Here is a 20,367-nt window from a genome sequence, read left to right as displayed (position 1 = left end):
CATAGGAGGGCCCTGGAGATGGAAGAGGAATGCAGGCACGATGAGTGCCCTGGACTGGAGGAAGAACACGGCTCCAGGTACCCTGGCTCCACATTCCTGACTCCACCAACACAGAAGGAGGCCCAAGAGTGGCATTCGGACTAAGAAAAGTCTATACTCAATAATACCAGTTCCCATTTCAAAATAAACTCAAACAAGAAAAATGAGGGAAAAAGCAATGAAATTGGAAAGAGAAACAATAGAGAAAAATCACTGAAACAAAAGCGGGTTCTTTGAAAAGCTCAATAAAATGAAAAACTTCTAACAATTCTGACAACAAAAAAAGAGACAAATGACATACTTGCAGTATCAGGAATGAAACGAGGTATCACCACAGACATCAAGGATAACAAGGTAACATTACGAGCAATCTATGGGCAGAACCTTGACACCGGAAAGGAAAAGGACCAAATTCCTCAAAAGCACAGCCTGGCACAAGCATCCAATATGAAATGAAGAATTTGAGTAGCCTTAGCTATTCAGATTCTTTTCAAAACAAAGAAAGAATTGTGGAGGCCCAGGGGTTTCACAGGAAAATTCCTCGAAGTATTTACAGATGAATTAAAACCAAGTTCGATGTGCAAAATAAACTTATAGAAGAAATGCGGAAAATATGAATACATACACCATTTGAGGTGATGTTAGGGAATTATTCTAAATTGTCCAAGGTGTGTAACGGTATCGCTTTTGTAGAAAAACCAATGTCATTAATCACACGACCACACCATTATGAACTCCATTTGCAACTGGATGTGCACCCATGACTAGGTCATTACTGGACACAACGATGCAACTTCTGCATACCTCTCGTATTAAGGGAAATCATTAGGTGTCCCCAACCTACCTCTCTCTACTCTCAGAGCCAGCAAGAACATGGACACTCGATGACCCAGTGCTGATTGAGCCGTGAAGACAATGCCATAGGGCATGATAGAAGGATCATGGGCCTTTGAGAGGGACTCCAGAGCAGACTTCTGGAAACCTGGCTCAACCTCCTTCTGATGTTACAGGAGAGAGAAATAAGAAATATTCTGATCATGGAAAGGGGACTCTCTACGCCCTTGAGTCAATGCCCTGCTGCTATAATGAACACGTGTTTGTTGTACAAGTCTCTGACCTGTTTTAGGAACTCCAGTTTCCTTTCAATCGTTTTTCTCATCACCTAGTCTAAGGGCAAGAAATCTTTACCATCTGTCCCACTTTGCTCCCTGAGTCCCTTCTGAAAATTCCAAGGTCACAGGGTTGGTTGAAGCAGGAAAGGAGATCAGAAAAGAACTGGACATAAAGTAAATGTGCTGTAAGCGATCATGATTATTGATGTCCTGTTGTCCCAAATCGTGGGAGAGAGGAGGCCCATGCTGTGACTACCCATGGTCACCTAAAACTTAAAACTCCAGGTCCCCAGGGCTACCTTCCAGGATTTCAGAGAGGCAGGTACAGATACTTGCATTGGTGATGATGGGAAGTTCTAGAAGGGTAGAGACCACCCTTAGGTGAGAAAGAACTGGGGGACGAGGTGGCTGGCCTGGCACAGTGACTTAATCACTGTGGTAAGGAGCAAAGGGGAGGGTGCTAGGAATAAGCTCACTGAGACCTCACCTTGGGTTTTCTGTGTTTTCTGGTCCTTTTGGGAGGCAGAGACCACAAGGGTATGGTTTTTGGTGACTGCAGGCTGCCCGTCATGCTGCACCTGGCAGGTGAACACCACATCTTCCCTGTGGGTGGATGAATTCACCAGGAGCCAGCTCATCCAGTTAAAGGTCCCATCCTTGTTCTCTAGGAGGTTGGAGGCCACTGAGGGAGTTTCTGTTCGGGACACGTTTCCATTCTCCAACCAGGTCAGCTGTAGGAGCTGAGGGTAGAACTTCTTCACTTGGCAAGTGACATTCACCTGGTCCCCTGCCATGGGGTGCTGGGAGACCTCCAAGGTGGGCGGAACTGAAACAGCACAGAGCAGAAGCTCTGACCTTATGGAACAAACAGATCACAGGGGAGGGGCTGAAAACTTAGCTCCCACCACACAGCAAGGGAATCACCCAGAACACTGCCAGGCATGCAGCTGGTGCTCAAATACTGAGGGCAGTCTTCGCATATGAATGACACCCCTAAGTACAGTGCCAGCACACAGTAGGTGCTCAAGGACCCATAGCTCCTATTAGGGCAAGAATGAGTGAAATCAAGACACACAGCCCCTGGCAGGCAGTTGGAATAGAATAACTGTAGCAAAATAAATGAAATCACCAAGCACGCGGTGGCTTGGATTACAGCAGGTGCTCAATAATTGGAAGCGCTATGGTAAAGTAAATGAGACTGCCTAGCACAGTGCTCGGCACGTGGTAGGTGTCTACTAGGCAGCTGCCATGGAAACAGGGGAGGTGACTGTAGGTGACTGTACATGTAGGTGCAGGGTGACTGGGAGGGCCTGTGAGGAGTCAGACTCCAGGCAATGGAAGGCCAAGAGTAGAGAGTAGGGGAGCGGCAGGGTCCTAGGCTTGGGGGCAACCTGGACTTGGGCTGGGGGTGAGGGGCATCTACCTCGGAGAACTTCAGATAAGCTGGCAGTCCCACGAAGAGGAGAGTCCCCCTGCAGGGTCACGTGGGCCACCTCGCAGATGACCTGGGAGCGAACGTCCCCCGGGGCCAGCACCAGCTTGGTTGTGCTAGAGATGCTGTAGGAAGCGTTGTCTTCTTCTGGGTACACAGTGGTCTGAGAGGCTGTCAGTTCATTCCCGTTTTTGAACCATCTCAGGGTGATGTTTCTGGGGGAGAAGCCGTGAGACTTGCAGGTGAAGCTCACTGTCTGCTGAGGCGTGGCCCTGGCCGTGGGGCCGGAAACCACGGGGGGAGAAGGTTTGGCTACAAGAGGAGCATCAATGAACAGTAAGCATGACTGTGGTCATCAGCACTAACTGTACGTGTGTGACACTGTGGAGAAGCCTCAGCCCTCCTGATAGTGTGAGGAGGGCAGTGTCATCTCCTCATCAACAGAGGAGGACACGAGGTTCCAGAGCTGAACTGGGATTTGGGCCCAGGGGCTCAGGTGCAGTTCCAGGCCTGAGCTCAGAGTCCCTTCTCTCCTCTGCCAGGTGACTTCCCAGCAATCTGGGCACAGGAAGGACATTTCTGATGGCTCTCACTCTTGGTATCCAGGGTTCCTCGCTGTCTCCCTGGAAACCGCAGAAAGCCTGTGCAGCTTCCTTACAGGGGAAGCAGGGGCGGAGCAGGACCCCATGGAAGCCAGAACCAGGCTTGCTGGCTGACCAGAGGTGTGGCCATGGCACAGCAAGGCTCCCCCATCTGTGAAATGGGACAGCAGGCATTTCTCTTTCCCTGGGGTTGCAGTGAGGGGCAAGTGAGGCAATGATGCAGTTGTTTGGAATTTAACACAGAAATGCAGATGAAAGGAGCAGATGAATCAGAAAGTGACCTACAATTAAGTCAACCTCATTATAATGTTGAATCCCCCTGTGAATATTCTCCTCAAGCCCTAGTAAATGGAGCTGCTTGCCCTTGTGCAGAGCTTGGTTTTGGAAATTTTTCCCTATGATTTCCTTATCTGTAAAAATGAAGACAACTTTGTGAGAGAACCCCCCTGGATAGTCTCTGTCTGTACCTCACCAAGGAACCAAACTATTTTCATCCGGGTACAAAGAGGTTACTCCGACCCCTTACTGCATCCCTAGGGACTTCCTGTGGCCTCCAGGCTTCTTGTCCACAACTGAGCAAGTGTCCCACTTTCCCTGCCCGACAGTGACACCATCCTCCTTTTCCTCTGAGTTTCTGCACTGCAAGCAATTATGGGGAAGGGTCCTTCTGGCTGCCAAGACTTGCTGACGCCACAGCAACAGAGGGAAGACGTGGGGTCCCAAGAACTGAGTCTAGAATAGGAACTCTTGCTCAAGGGACCTAAAACACCCTCCAGAAGATGCCCCCCAGTCGTCCTCAGGGGATGTGCCACTGGGAAGTTCTGTAATACTTGCACCATCAGGATGAAGCTACCTTCCCTGTCTCTGTCCAGGGGCTGTGGGGAGATTAAGTCACTATTTTGTGATTTAGAACTCGAATTGCATGAAGCTTTCTTTACAGACTCACAACATATGCCCAAACTCTGGCATCATTTCCAAAGTGAGATGTCAGAGTAAACATTGAGCCTGTGCCTCTTCTCACTGTGATTTTTCTGAAGCTGAAAGAAAGACATTGATCCACCTCTCTGCCAAGGGGGCATTTATTCTCACTGGAAGGGAAGGGAACTTAAGCTTCATGAGAGAGAAGCTCTGCCTGTTTTGTTCCCTGCTGTTTCCCCAGCACTCAGAGCAGAGCCTGTATACAGCAGGTGCTCAATAAGTGCTGAGTAAAGAGAACAGTAATACATTGAGGGGAGTGCTCTCTGGAGCCAGGGTTGAGGTCAGACCTCGTGACTGGGAAAGTCACTCAGACTTTCATTCAGACTTTCATTCCCTTATCCCTGGAACCAGAGGGCTGGTCAGGATTGGAAAGGTAAGAGCTGTGGAGCCCTCAGCCTGGGATTCTAGATTTTCCCACTGAAATCAGGGGCACCACTACGACACCTGATTCTTAGCTGTTGCCTAGACAATGGAGGGCATTTTTATTGACTTGTCACAACCAGGGGAAGAAGGCTGTCATGCCATACCCACCACTCACGGTGACCAGGGTGCCTGGTCCAGACTTCAACTCCACATCGGGGTTTCCTTTCTGGAACTTCACACAATAGTAGGTTCCCGTGTCTGCTGGGGTGATATTACTAATGCGGATGGAAAAGTCCATGTTGTTCCTCTTTGTATAGTCTGTAATGTTTGTTACTCGGGGGAAGTGGCCTCCTTTGAAATGGAAGATCAACTCCCGGCCTGGCCCGGTCCCCCTGAACCACTCAACCTTCCCAACGGGGAAAACGGAGGTCAGGGTGCAGCGCAGAGTGACTGTCTCTCCAGCCGCGACAGACACTGACTTCTCAGGCTGGATCACCTGCAGCTCTGCCTCACCTGCCACACCTGGAGCGGAAACAAAGTAGTCATTTATCCATCCTTATGTGATCCTGCATGTTTCCTCAAGGGTTGATCCACAACAGCTCATTGACTGAGTGCACCCCGTGAGTGGGACGTGACTCGGCATGTTGCATGTACATGCATGCAGCCCTCAAAATGAGCTTATAAGGTGAGACCCTATCTGAAATGAGGAAACTCTGGCACAGAGAGACACAGTGGTTTTGCACACCAGGTCTGAGCGCCTCAACACTCTGGAAGCATCATACTTCACCAAAAGTCTCTGGGTGTCCACTTTCCAGCCTCATGGAAATTTGTACTTTCTGATCCCTGGCATTCAGCAGGACCACGAGACTTCGTTAGACCACTGTGTGTGAGCTGAAGGGAACATGTATTTTCTGGGCTGTGCATTTAACTTCAAGAACCTCTGTGGACCAACTTTCCTCTTTCACATGCAAATCCCATGCTGAGGTCCCTTCCTTTGTCTGGATACTTGAGTGACAGTGATGGCAGAGCCTCCAATACACAAGGAACAGGTAGTTTAAATGAGAAGTAACACAACGTTTTAAATCTCAGGAATTTTTTTCCCATTCTGAAATCACATTATATTAGTTTCCAATTGCTGTTGTAACAAATTATTAAACATTTAGTGCCTGAAAACTGTATAAATGTAGTATCTTAAAATTCTGGGATCAGGAATCTAAAATTAGTGTTGTTGGGCTAACACCAAGGGTCAGACATGATGCCTTTCTTCCGGAGATCTCTTCCCTGCTTTTCCAAATTCTAGAAGCTGTCCACATTCCTTTACTCATAGTTCCCATATTCTTAACATATCAAATTCTTGCCTCTATTCCCACTTCTCCTTTTCTACCTTTGGCTTTCCAGCCTCCTTCTTACAAAGACTCTTGTGACTATGTCGGGGCCATTTTGATAATCTAAAATAATCCCACATCAAGATTCATAACCACTTCTGCAAAATCTCCTTGGCTGTGTTAGAGAAAACTGTTCACAGGTTCTGGGTATTAGGATACGGACCTCTGTGCTAGGCCACGTTGACCACATGTCTTCCCAGGCAATTATAGAAACCAGTTAGTTAGATAACCTTTTGTATAGCACAGGCTGAGTGAGCAGGCAACTTACTAGAAGGACTATTCAAGCAGGGAGCTGATGAAGCTCTTTGTAAAATAAAACTAGAAATCAGTAACAGAAGAGGAAATCAATATTCTCAAAACTATTGAAATGAAACAACACACTCTTAATAAGCAAAAGGGTGAGGTAGGAATCACAGAGGATTTAGAGGACATCTTGAGATAAATGTAAATAGAAACACACACAAAAAAGAAAAAAGAGAAAATGGAAACACAACATGCCCAAACCTGTGGTCTGAGGTGACAGCAGTGCCAGCCAAAATTTATAGGTGTAATGCTTAGATTTAGAGAGAGGCAAGATCACAAATCTATTAACAACTATCATTGTAAGACATTAGAAAAAGACGTGAAAAATAAACCCGAAGCCAGCGCAATGAAGGAAGTAAAGAAGACTAGAGATTTAAAAACTGTGCATAGAAAAACAAGAGGGAAAATAAACAAACTCGAGTACCTTTTCAGAATGACCAACAGAGTTGACAAATTTGAACTAGACTGACTACAAAGAAAAGAGAAATGATTTCACTACCTAAAGTCAGAAATAAGAGGAATATATTACTAACCATTCGATAAAAATAAAGGGGATGCTAAAAGAATATCTCAAACATTGTACACCAATTAACCAGATATCCTAGATTAAATGGACAAATTTCGAGACACCCTCAACTTACTATGACTGAATCATGAACACATAGAACTTCTGAATAAGATATCACTAGTAAAGGGACTGAATTGATAATCAAAAATCTCCCAACAAAGAAAAGCCCAGGACCATATAGCTTCATGAGAGACTCTTTCCAAAAATTAACAAACAAACAAACACAAAACTAACACTAATCCTCTTCAAACTATTCCAAAAAATTTAAGAGGAAAAAAAGTCTCCTAAGTCATTTCTACTTTCTGAGACTCATCCTAGGGCAGCGTTATGCTGATAGCAAAGCCAACAAAGGAACTACAAGAAAACTGCACACCAATATCTTGTCTGAATATTGATGGAACAATGCTCAACAAAGCATCAGCAACACCAGCTCAACACCATATTAAAAGAATTATACACAATGACCAAGTGAAATTCCTCGTGGAATACAGGGATGATTCACACATGAAAATCAGACAGTGTAATAGACCAAATTTCAGAATTAAGAATACATGAACATGATATCTCATTTGATGCAGGAAAATCAGTCAACAAAATTAAAGATTTTTCATGATAAAAACAAGTAAACTACCAATAGATGGAAACTTCTATAAAACGATAAAGTAATACATGCAAAACCATAGCTGACATCGTTCTTCATGGGGAAAGTCTGAAAGGCTTTCTCTAAGACCAGGAACATGGCAAAGATGCCTACTTTCACCACTTGTATCAACACAATACTGGAGATTCCAGAAATGCAATTAGGCAAGAAAAATAAGTAAATAGCACTTAAACTGTAGAGGAATAGGTAAAACTATGTCTTTTGTACATGACCTGATTTCATGAGTAGAATCCTAAAGATTCCTCACATAAACATAAACTGTTAGACTTAATAATTGATTCAGCTCATTTGTGTTATACAAAATCAATAGTCACGAACCAGGAGCGTTCTATATGCTAGTGATGAGCAACTCAAAAAGGTAATTCAGCAAACAATTCCACTTATACTAACATCAAAAAATATAAAATACTTAGAAGTAAATTTTTGCATGGACACAAAACACTGAAAAATGCAAAACATTGCTGAAAGAAATGAAAGAAGCCATAAGTAAATGGAAAAACATCCTGCATTGGTGGATTGGCAGACTTCATCAGGATTACCTAAAGCAATCTTGAGATTCAAACACTATCACTATCAAAATCAACATGGCTTTTTTTTTTTTTTTTTTTTTTTTTTTGCCAAACCGAAAATCCCCTTTCTAAAATTCATCTCAAGGGACGCCAAATCACCAAAGAATCCTGGAAAAGAACATAGTTGGGGAACTCACACTTCTTTATTTGAAAATCTATTACAAGCTGTAATAATCATGGTACTGTGATACTGAGAATAGAATACAGATATACAACAATGGAATATAATAGAGACCCTAACAAACCCTCACATATAAGGTCCAATGATTTTCAACAAGAGTGCCAAGACTATTCAATAGAGGAAGGAACAGCCTTTTCAACATAAGGTTCTAGGAAAATAAGATATCTAAATGTGAAGAATAAAATTGAACCCTTATCTTGCTCTACTTAGAAAAATGAACTCAAATTGGTTGAAGGGACTTATGTGTAAGAGCTAAAACCATAAACATCTGAGGAAAAACTATAGGCAAAACTCATGATATTGGATTTGACAGTGATTTCTAGGGCATGACCCCAAAAGCACACATAAGAAAATATAAAATATATGAATTGGACTTTACCAAAATTAAAAGCTTTTGTACAGCAGAAGACAATATCAAAAGTGACAAAGTAACTCAGAGAATAGGAGAAAGTTAACTCAATGATGCAAAGCATATTTCTCACAATGGATTAATAACTAGCATTTAGTTCTTTAGAACTCGTATAATTGAACAACCAAATAACAAAATGCCCAGTTAAAAAATGGAGCAAAGACTAGAATAGACATTTCTCCAAAGAAGGTATTCAAATGGTGAGAAAGCACATGACAAGATGTTGAAGATCACCAGTCATTGGAAAAATGAAAATCAAAACCACAGTTAGATATCCCTTCATTTCTTAGAATGGCTGGCTTTTATCAAAAACAAAACAATACAATACAATAAGAAATCAGAAAATAAAGGTTGACTAAGTTGTGGGGAAATTGAAACTCTTGTACATCATTGGTAGGAATATAAAATGGTGCAGCCACAGTAGAAATAATGGTGTTCTTCAAATTTAAAATATATAATTTACCATATGATCAAACAATTCAATTCTTAGGTAAATATCCACTAAATTATAAGTATGTAGTCAGGACATCAATGTTCACACCAGCATTATTCTTAATAATCGAAGGGTAGTAGAAAAAATTCATTTCCATCAAGTGATGAAGGATAAACAAAATGTTAATGTAGATATATTCGATGGAATATTACTCAGCCTTGATAAACTATGACATTCTGATATACTCTATGGGTAAACCTAAAAAATACTATTGTAAGTGATAAGCCATATACAAAAGGACAGATATATGATTCCAGTGACATGAAGTATTGAGAAAAGACAAATTCATACATACAAAAAAGTAGGACAGAGTTTACCAATAGTTGTAGCTGAAGAAGGAATGAGGATTTCTTGTCCACTGGATGGGGAGTGTCTGCTTGCGATGTTGAAAGAGTTCCTGAAATGTACAGTGGTGCTGCTTTCACAATATTGTGAAAGCACTTAAGCCACTGAATTGTATCCTTAAGAATGGCTGAAACAGTAGATTTTATGTTACATGTATTTTAGCACAGTAAGAATTGTATGCTCACAGAAGGTAATCACCCCCATGTAAAGTTTTGTATTGGAAATAAATGGTTGGTGGGAAAAGAGAAAAGATATTGTTCCAAAGGCTGGTAGATTTGAGAAACCTGCCCTTCAAGGGGGAGATAGAGCCATGGGAGCCACAAAGCAGGGGAAATAGCAGGCTTCAAACTCATGTTCTGAAAAGAATTATGGGTGGCTGGCTATATCTGGACAATGAACTATGTGTTGAAGGGATCTGAGTCACCCTCAGGCAATCCTTTAATTGCAGCTGCAAGACTTTGCAGGTGGATTTCCGGTCTCAGTGACCAGCCAGTCTCTGGAGTCATCAAGAAATACAAAATCACTCCTTCTTCCTTGAAGTGTCCTAAAAACCAGGCAGAGACATAAATCAGAGGAGCAGCTGCTGTGGCTCCACACATACACCCAGGGTTCTTTTCTATTTCTTGGTTACTCCTCAGCGAGAACATTGTCATTCACCCTTGCTGAGTGGGAACTGGTAAAACCCATGCACTTAGCAGTTTGCAAGCAAACATGTCTCCTCAGGAGGGCACATGCTGTTACAGGCAGGTTGCAGGCGTGGCAAGAACATCAGGTGGTGTGGTTTGTAAGTCTAGAGAAGAAGATTGGGATCAAGAAACTGAACTGCTGGGGATCCCTGGGTGGCGCAGTGGTTTAACGCCTGCCTTTGGCCCAGGGCGCGATCCTGGAGACCCAGTATCGAATCCCACGTCAGGCTTCCTGTATGGAGCCTGCTTCTCCCTCTGCCTATGTCTCTGCCTCTCTCTCTCTCTCTCTCTTTCTCTCTCTGTGACTATCATAAATAAATAAAAATTAAAAAAAACAGAAACTGAACTGTTAAGATAAAAGGGGAAGAAATAGGAATGTGTGTTGGATGGTAAAATGGAGAGAATATTGGAGGACAAAGGGAAGAAGATTGCGAGGGTCAAGAGGACCCAGTGAAAGGTGAAAATCTGTCATTTTGTATCTATAAAGTTCACATTTCTACCTCTAGCCCAGGCCTTGCTCCTGACTCCAGATTTGTGTGTCCAACCAGCCTCTTGACATTTTCCTTAGATAGAAATCAACCTATCACAGTTAATATTTCCCAAACTGAACTCCTCAATTGCCTCCACATTCTTGCACATTTCCCAGATGCTCAAGTCCCAAGGCCTTGGAGCTTTTCTTTCCCACCCCAAATCCTACATATCAGGAAATCCTGACCTCTCCTTCTGCATGGACCACCATCTGACCTCTTTCCCCTTTCTCTTGGCTGCTAGCTTGCTCAAGACTTTTCCTCGTTTGCATGAACACAATGAGCTCTTGAATGCTCTAGTTGCTTCTGTCTATGCCTTTCTACACCAAATACTAGAATAATTTAGAACTCATATGGGATCGCATCACTTATTCTTCCAAACCTTGTAATGGCAACCATTTCAGTCAGAGTCAATGCCCAAGTCCTTGAATAGAGCCAGAGGATTCTACTCTCATGCTGTTCCCATGCTGTTCAGCAAGGTTCTTCCCCCAGAAAATCATGGCCAACCTTCTTATAATCTGTGCTCTATCTCCCTTCTCACGATGGCCACTCAGGCACCTGTGTAAATACATCCCACCATGAAGATTCTCTCATTGTCTTATCCAGATGTTCTGTCATGTTTTTTTCCCTTAATACTCAAAAGTTGCTGAATGCAATGTTATTTCCGATTTGTTATGTCTATTGTTTCCTGTCCTTTCCTCCATTATGACATACATTCCATGAGTGCTACTACTTTGTCTCTTCTATTCACCAGTGTGCCCTATGTTTGTGTAATACTCCTTGTTGCTTAGTATGTGTATAGTAAACATTTGTGCAATGTGTGAAGAGTGCAATGTGACCATGTTCTGAGACCCTGAGGTCTATCTTCATTGGAGAATTTCTCAGGGAGTTACATCAGAATCTGAGTTTCCCACATGCATGGCTTGGGAGAAACAACTATTTGCATATACCCAGGAAACAGAAGAGTCTGAGAGAAACAAACCACAAATGCTTTTCTCCACACTCCACCCTTCCCACACTGTTTGGCAGATCTACAGGAATCTCATGGGATGGCAGTGGGGCTGTAGGCTTTGAGAAGATCAATGCCTAGGCCCATGAGATTTAGCATCAGATTGCCTAAAATCACTCATACCCCTCCCATGTACCATTGAGGGATTTGGACCTTTTCCTGCCTCCTCTTCTTATCTGTAAGATAGGAGGGACAAGAATGTCTAGCTTGGATACTAATATCACATGACATAAGAGACGTAGGCATTTCCAGGTGTGTGTGCTACATGGTGAGTGTTCAAGAAATTGGACACTTATTCCTCATGAGATTTCCTGACATGGAGGCATCACCCAACATCAGATAATTGAGATTGGGACGTAGATAGGATATAATTATAGATGCAGATCATACAGTCAGTAGGCTCCACAATGTTTTATCCTTCTTTCCCCTCTTCCCACCCAGATCCAACATGAAGGGGGATCTCCATAGTAGTAATGAACAAAGTTATAGTCATTTGGTCAAGAGAGAAACTTGCTTTACTTAAGAACTTAGTAGAGGGTGAGCAACAGGTTTAGACAATTCAAAAAAGTGAGTAGCTGAGAGACAAGGATCCAAATATCTGTTCAGTGTTCATTTCGTGGAGACTAGACATGCTATGAAGAAAAAAAACAAAATGTTTTCAAAAATCCCAGGTGTGGACTTCTACAGAGGTAGAATGACAGAAGGGGAGGGGACCCTAATTTTGTTGGTTCCTGGAATTCATCTAGATGGTTATCAAGTCATTCTGAGCACATGTGAAATCAACTAGAGATCTGAGAAATGAATTGCTGCAATTCTACAAATAGAATAATGACCACTTTTTGCAAGGTAGGAGGTGCAGTGATGTGAATCCAGGGTGATATGTGAGAAGATAAATTGGGAGGAGAAGGAGCCTCCATAAGCCAGGTACCAGAAAGTGATATAGCAGTGGAGCACAAAGTTGGAACTTTTAGAAGTCTGTTCCAGTGCTCCTTTCTGAAAGGCTCAGGTGGTGAATCGGGCTGAATCCTAGGTGGGACTGGGACGTCAGGATCCCCGGGGTCACAGGAATAACAGGGAAGGCAGCAGAGTTTGCAGGCATCAGAGTGGGGAAGCCTATTGCAAACAGCATGCCCAGGAGTGGGCTTTCGGCTAGGTGTTGCCATAAACAATGAATGGTGGCATGGTCGGTGACCACTCTCCAAGCAAGGGCCCAGGAAGCTGCAGAACCCCATGAAATTCCCTTCTTCCCCAGGAAGAATGGTGGGTATCAGAGTAATCCCTAAAATTTGAGACTTCAAATGATGTTGCCCTCTGAGATATAAACACTTGGTAACAAGCTGGGTGAACACAGAGTGTGGATAGAAACTAAGGAGAAAAAAGTGATTGCTTTTCCCTGATGGTGCATTGAAGAATGGGGGCTACAATCTTTCAGCTCTGGGGCTGGAGTAGGGTTGACACCATTTCAATTTTTATCCCCTAAAAGGCATGCAAAGCCTTCAGAGAACAAAATCCACATAGAAGAATCCTTAACCTGGTCCCCTGGCAAGGATGGTGTAATTCCACCAGAGCAAGGACACTCATGAACCAACGCAACAGGCGCCTCCCCCAGATCAGTAGGGACATCTGGCTAATACCAAGTTTGCCAATCATACAGAACTGCAAACCTCTAGTTCTTGGGAAAAACAGTATATAGCATTCGTGGTTCTCTTCTTTTCTTTACTCTATTTTTTTTCCTTTACAGCTATTTTCTTATTATATCAATTTTTAAGGTCTTTTTTTAAGTCTGATTTTTACATATACAGGGGATCCCTGGGTGGCTCAGCGGTTTTGTGCTTGCCTATGGCCCAGGGCGTGATCCTGGATTCCCGGTGTCGGGTCCCAAGTCGGGCTCTGGGCATGGAGCCTGCTTCTCCCTCTGCCTGTGTCTCTGTCTTTCTCTCTCTATGTGTCTTTCTTGAATAAATGAATACATAAATTTAAAAAATTTACATTTACTTAATATATATTTTTTTCATTTTTCATTTCCTTTCATTGTATTCCATTTTATTTTTGTATACATATTTTTCCTTCTTTCCTATTTTGGGATATAGTTTCTTCTAACAAATCGATCAAGATACATCCAGGATCTAGTTTATTGTTGTGTTCTATTTCACTTCTTCTTTGATTTCTCTCTCTCTCTCTCTCTCTCTCCTTTCTATTGTCTTTTGATTTGTTTGTATTTTTCTGGTGTGGTTGGTGTTTTTGTATTTTCTCCCTCTTTCATCTATTCTTTTCTGGACATAATGACAAGACGGCCAAACTCACCACAAAACAGACAACAAGAGGCAGTGCATACTGCTAGAGATTAAACCAACATGGGTATAAGTACGATGTCAGTACTAGAATTCAAAATAGTGATTCTAAAGATACTAGCTGGGCTTGGAGAAAAAAAATATAGAGGACACTAGAGAATCCCTTACTGGAGAAATAAAAGAACTAAAATCTAATCAGGCTGAAATTTAAAAAGCTACTACTAATAGATATATGGTCAAAAATGGAGGCTCTAACTGTGAAGATAAATGAGGTAAAAGAGAGAATTAGTGATATAGAAGGCAAAATGATAAGAGAATAAGGCAACTGTGAAAAAGAGAAAAACAGCTACTAGATCATAAAGAGAGATCAGTGATACTGTAAAGGAAAATAATATTAGAATAATATTAGAATAATAGGTCGCAATAGGAAGAGGAGAAACAGAGAGCAGAAAGTGAGACAGAGAGAGAGGCAGAAGTTTTATTTGAACAAATTGTAGTTAAGAACTTCTGTAATCTGGAGAAGGAATCAGGCATTCAAGTCTAGGAGGCACAGAGAACTCCCCCTCCAAATCAATAAAAATAGGTCAGTACCTCAACATATAATAGCAAAACTTACAAATCTCAGAGAGAAGGAAAAAACCCTGAAAGCAGCTCAGAACAAGAGGTCTGAAACCTACAAGGGTAGAAACGTAAGGCTAGCTGCAGACCTGTCCGTAGAGACCTGGCAGGACAGAAAGGACTGGCGTGATATATTCAAGATGATAAATGAGAAAAATATGCAGCCAGGAATACTTTACCCAGAAAGGCAGTCAATCAGAATAGAAGGAGAGATAAAGAAATTCTAGGACAAACAGAAACCAAAGGAATTTGTGAACACTAAACCAGCACTGCAAGAAATATTAAATGGGAGTCTTGGAGCAAAGAGAGAGCCCAAAAGTAACATAGACTAGAAAGGAACATGGATAATCTAAAAAAACAGGGAGTTTACAAGTAATACAATGGAACTAAATTCCTATCTTTCAATAATAACTCTGAATATAAATGGGCTAAAAGCCCCAATCAAAAGACACAGGGTATCACATTGGATGAAAAAGCAAAACCCATTGATATTGTGTCTGCAAGAGACTCATTATAAACCCAAAGACACCTCCAGATTGAAAGTGATGGGGTGGAGAACTGTTTATCATGCTAATGGACATTCAAAAGAGAGATGGGGTAGCAATCCTTATACCAGACAAGCTAGATTTTAAACCAAGAGATGATGAAGGACAATATATCATAATTAAAGGGTCTGCACAACAAGAAGATTCTAAATATTTATGCCCCTAATGTGGAAGAGGCCAATTATATAAAACAGTCAATAACAAATCAAAGAAACACATTGGTAATAATATAATATTAGTAGGGAACTTTAACACCATACTCACCAAATATAATATTAGTAGGGAACTTTAACACCATACTCACCACAGTGGACAGATATTCTAAACAGAAGATCAACAAGGAAACAAGGTCTTTGAATGACACACTAGACCAGATGGACTTCACAGATATTTTCAAAGCATTTCCTCCTAAATCAACAGAATACTCATTTTTCTAGAGTGCACATGGAACACTCTCTAGAATAGATCATATACTGAGTCATAAATCAGGTCTCAACTGGTGCCAAAGATTGGGATCATTCCCTGCATATTTTCAGACCACAATGCTTTAAAGCTTGAACTAAATCACAAGAGAAAATCTGGAAGAAACACAAATACACGGAGGTTAAAGAGCATCCTACTAAAGATTGAATGGGTCAACAAGGAAATTAAAGATGAATTTTTTTTAATTCAGGGAAACAAATGAAAATGAAAACACAAGAGTTCAGAACCTTTGGGATGCAGTAAAGGTGGTCTTAGGTGGGTTGTATATAGTAATACAGATCGTTCTCAAGAAATATTAAAGTCTCAAATACACAACACAACCTTACATCTAAAGGAGCCAGAGTAAGAACAGTGAAGAAAACCTGGCCCCAGCAGATGAATAGAATTAATAAAGATTAGAGGACTCCTAACTCTGGGAAACTAACTAGGGAGGGTGGGAGGAGAGGTGGGTGGGGGGTGGGGGTGACTGGGTGATGGGCACTGAGGTGGGCACTTGACGAGATGAGCACTGGGAATTATTCTATATGTTGGCAAATTGAACACCAATAAAAAATAAATTTATAAAAGAAGATTAGAGGAGAACTCAATGAAATAGAAACCAAAAGAACAGTAGAACAGATTAATGAAACTAGGACACGATTCTTTGAAAGAATTCATAGGATTGATAAACACCTGGCCAGACTTATCAAAAAGAAAAAGGAAAGGAACCAAATACAGAAAATCATAAATGAAAGAGGAGAGCTCACAGCCCACATTGAAGAAATACAAACAATTATAAGAACATATTATGAGTAACTATATGCCAACAAATTAGGCAATCTGGGAGAAATGGACACATTCCTACAAACATATAAACTACCAAAACTGAAACGGGAAGAAATAGAAAAACTGAACAGACTCATAACCAGGAAAGAAATTATAGCAGTAATTAAAAATCCCCCAACAATCAAGAGTTCAGGACCCAACAATCTCCCAGCAGAATTCTACCACATATTTAAAGAAGATTTCATAGCTATTCTCCTGAAACTGTTTCAAAAAATAGAAATGGAAGGAAAACTTCCACACTTGTTCTATGAGGCCAGCATTACCTTGATCCCAAAACCAGACGAAGACCCCCACCAAAAAGAAGAATTACAGACCAGTATCCCTGATGAACATGGATGCCAAAATTCTCACCAAGACGCTAATAATAATAGGATCCAACAGTACCTTAAAAAGATTATTCATCCTGACCAGGTGGAATTTATTCCTGAGCAGCTAGGGTGGTTCAACATCAGCAAATCAATCAATGTGATTCATCACATTAATAAAAGAAAGGACGAGAACTGGGATACCTGGGTGGCTCAGTTAGTTAAGTGTCTGCCTTCAGTTCAGGTAATGATCTTGTTGGGATCCTTAGAATGAGCCCCATGTTGTGCTCCCTGCTCAGCGGGGATCCTGCCTCTTCCTTTCCTTCTGTCACTCCTCCTGCTTCTGCTATCTCTCTCAAATAAACAAATAAACTTTTTAAAAAAAATAAAGGACAAGAACCATATGATCCTCTCAATAGATGCAGAAAAAGCATTTGACAAAAGATGGCATCCTTTCCTGATTAAAGCTCTTTGCAGTGTGGGGATCGAGGGAACATACCTCAATGTTATAAAAGCCATATGTGAAAAATCCACAGCAGATATCATCCTCAATGGCAAAAACTGAGAACTCTTCCCATAAGGACAGGAGCAAAACAGGGATGTCCATTTTCACCACTGTTGTTCAACATAGTACTGGAAATCCTACCTCAGCGTTCAGACAACAAAAAGAAATAAAAGGCATCCAAAGTGGCAAAGAAGTCAAATTTCACTCTTCGCAGATGAAATGATACCTTATGTGGAAAACCCAAAAGACTTCTCCCCAAAGTTGCTAGAACTCATGTAGGAATTCAAGCAGCAGGATATAAAATCAATGCACAGAAGTCAGTTGCACTTGTATACATTAACAATGAGACAGAAGAAAGAGAAATTAAGGAGTTGATCCCACTTACAATTGCACCAAAAACCATAAAATACCTATGGATAAACCTAACCAAAGAAGTAAAGAATCTTTACTCTGAAAATTATAGAACACTTATAAAAGAAATTGCAGAAGACACAAAGGATTGGAAAAACTTTCCATGCTCATGGACTGGAAGAACGAATATTGTTAAAATGTCTGCTACCCAAAGCAATCTACATATTCAATGCTATCCTTATCAAAATATCATCAGCATTTTCCACAGAGCTGGAACAAATAATCCTAAAATTTGTGTGGAACCAGAAAAGACCCTGAAAAGCCAAAGGAATGTTGAAAAAGAAAACCAGAGCTGGAGAAATCACAGTTCTGAACTTCAAGCTGTATGACAAATCTGAGATCATTAAGACAGTATGGTACTGGCAGAAAAACAGACACATAGATCAATGGGACTGAAGTGAGAGCCCAGAAATGGACCCCCAACTCTATGGTCAACTAATCTTTGATATTTTGATCTTTTACCTACCGACAGAAAAGAATATCCAATGGAAAAAAGTCTCTTCAACAAATGGTGTTGGAAAATTGGACAGACACATGCAGAAGAATGAAACTGGATCATTTTCTTACAGATACAGAAAAATAAACTCAAAATGGATGAAAGACCTAAATGTGAGACAGGAATCCATCCAAATCCTAGAGGAGAATACAGGCAGCAATCTCTTTGACCTCAGCCACAGCAATTTCTTGCTAGACACACCTCCAAAGGCAAGAAAAACAAAAGCAAAAATGAACTATTGGGACTTCATCAAGATAAAAAGTTTATGCACAGCAAATGAAACAGTTAATAAAACTCAAAGACAGCTTACAGAATAGAAGAAGATATTTATAAATGCCTTATCAGATAAAGGTCTAGTATCCAAAATCTATAAAGAACTTGTCAAATTCAACACCCCCAAAAAAATAATCCAGTCAAGAAATGGGCAGAAGACATGAACACATATTTCTCCAAAGAAGGCATACAAATGGCCAACAAACATGTGGGAAAAATACTCAGCAGTACTCCACAGCAGAGAAATGCAAATCAAAACCACAATGAGATACTACCTCATGGCAGTCAGAATGGCTAAAATTAACAAGTCAGGAAACGACAGATGTTGGCAGGGATGCAGAGAAAGGAGAACCCTCTTATTGGTGGGAAATTCAACCTGGTGCAGCCACTCTGGGAAACAGTGTGGAGGTTCCTCAAGAAGTTAAAAATAGAGCTACCCTACAACCCAGCAATTACACTATTAGGTATTTACCCAAAGGATACATAGTGATTCGAAGGGGCACCTGTACCCCAATGTTTCTGGCAGGAATGTCCCCAATAGCCAAAACATAGAAAGAGCCCGGTTGTCCATGGACAGATAAATGGATAAGGAAGATATGGGGTATATATACAGTGGAATATTACTCAACCATCAAAAAACTGAAATCTTGCCATTTGCAACGATGTGGGTTGAACTAAAGGGTATTATGTTAAGTGAAATAAGTCAATCAGAGAAAGACAGTTATATGATCTCACTCAGATGTGAAATTTAAGGAACAAAACAGAGAATAGGAGTAGAGAGGGAAAATAAAATAAGACAAAATCAGAGAAGGAGACAAGCCACAATAGATTCCTAACTCTAGGAAACAAAATGAGGGTTGCTGGAGGGGAGGGGAAGAGGGGGTGGGGTAAGTGGGGGATGGGCATTAAGGAGGGTATGTGATGTAATGAGCACTGGGTGTTATATGCAACTGATGGTCACTAAATTACCTCTGAAACTAATAACAAAGTATATATTAATTATTGGTTTTAAATTAAAAAGAAAAAGAAAGATAAAAATCCTGCATGTGTAAGCAAATCCATGTATGTAGCCTTCCTCACACACACGCACACATAAGTGCATTCCCAAGTATATACAATGTGTGGCCTAGCATGCTAGTATGCAGATCATTTTGAGGATTAAATGAAATGTTAATACATGTTAAAGTTCAGTAAAAAATTTGGCATATAGGAAATATCTAACACATCATTCACAAGTTTGGTAGTACACAGAGCAGAATTGGAACTCTAGAGACCCCTGAGTATGATAAGTGATGGCTCTTCTTCTGTTTGCCTCTCTGTATTTTCTGATGTTTCTGCAATTAGCCTCCACTAAGAACAAAATAGCATAACGTGGTTAACAGAATGCTCTATGGAGCTGGGTGGCCTGGACATGAATCCCAGCTGGGCCACTCTGACTTAGATAAGTGAAATTGGGCCCATTGCCCTCTCTGCCTCAGGTTCCCCATCTACAATCAGGAGGACTATCTGAGCTACCAGGCAGGGTATTGTGAAGATTAGATCAATGAACACACACAATGTTGTCATTGTCATTGTTATCATTGTCTGTTTGGACACCTCTGGTACCCAGCTACAGGTGATGGATCCATAGAGGAAGTGCTCAGATCCCTTATTTCATGCTCTCAGATGACACCCAGTTCTTGGCCTCATGTGACAGGCCTGATAGCATATCTGTGCATACTTAGAGGCCTTCAATGTCCAGGAGCAAGGGAAACTGAGGGGGCAGGGAAAGGGGAATCTCCTCCACAGCAATGCTCACCTGTGAGTCCCAACAGCAGAGCCAGCAGCAGGTAAGCAGGAGGGCTAGGTCCGGAGGCAGAAGTTGACATTGTGGAGGCCAGAGGACCCTGCTCCGTACAAATGTGTGTTCTGGGGAGAACGGGCCTCTGTTCTCTCTGCCCTTCTTGTGAAATA

At 41.6% G+C, this 20,367-nt stretch overlaps 1 protein-coding gene across 6 annotated transcripts in view; it reads right to left on the bottom strand.

The window, feature by feature from the left end:
• LOC144298078 (signal-regulatory protein beta-1-like) overlaps window positions 1-20,367 on the bottom strand; it is a 27,067-nt gene extending 6,700 nt beyond the window's left edge. For 5 of the 6 annotated variants that reach the window (XR_013365057.1, XR_013365058.1, XR_013365059.1 and 2 more), the window contains exons 1-4: window positions 20,213-20,367; window positions 4,695-5,048; window positions 2,575-2,895; window positions 1,639-1,977 (exon numbers count right to left, since the gene is read on the bottom strand). Coding sequence is in view for 2 of the 6 variants with exons in the window: in XM_077872490.1 (XP_077728616.1) it covers window positions 1,639-1,977; window positions 2,575-2,895; window positions 4,695-5,048; window positions 20,213-20,282 (1,084 nt within the window). In the remaining 4 variants the exon portion in view is untranslated. The remainder of the gene's footprint in view (window positions 1-1,638; window positions 1,978-2,574; window positions 2,896-4,694; window positions 5,049-20,212) is intronic. The other variant, XM_077872489.1, reaches the window with a different exon arrangement.

Source organism: Canis aureus, chromosome 26, assembly GCF_053574225.1.
Source record: "Canis aureus isolate CA01 chromosome 26, VMU_Caureus_v.1.0, whole genome shotgun sequence".
NCBI lineage: Eukaryota > Metazoa > Chordata > Mammalia > Carnivora > Canidae > Canis > Canis aureus.
This window is presented reverse-complemented; position numbering and strand designations above follow the sequence as displayed.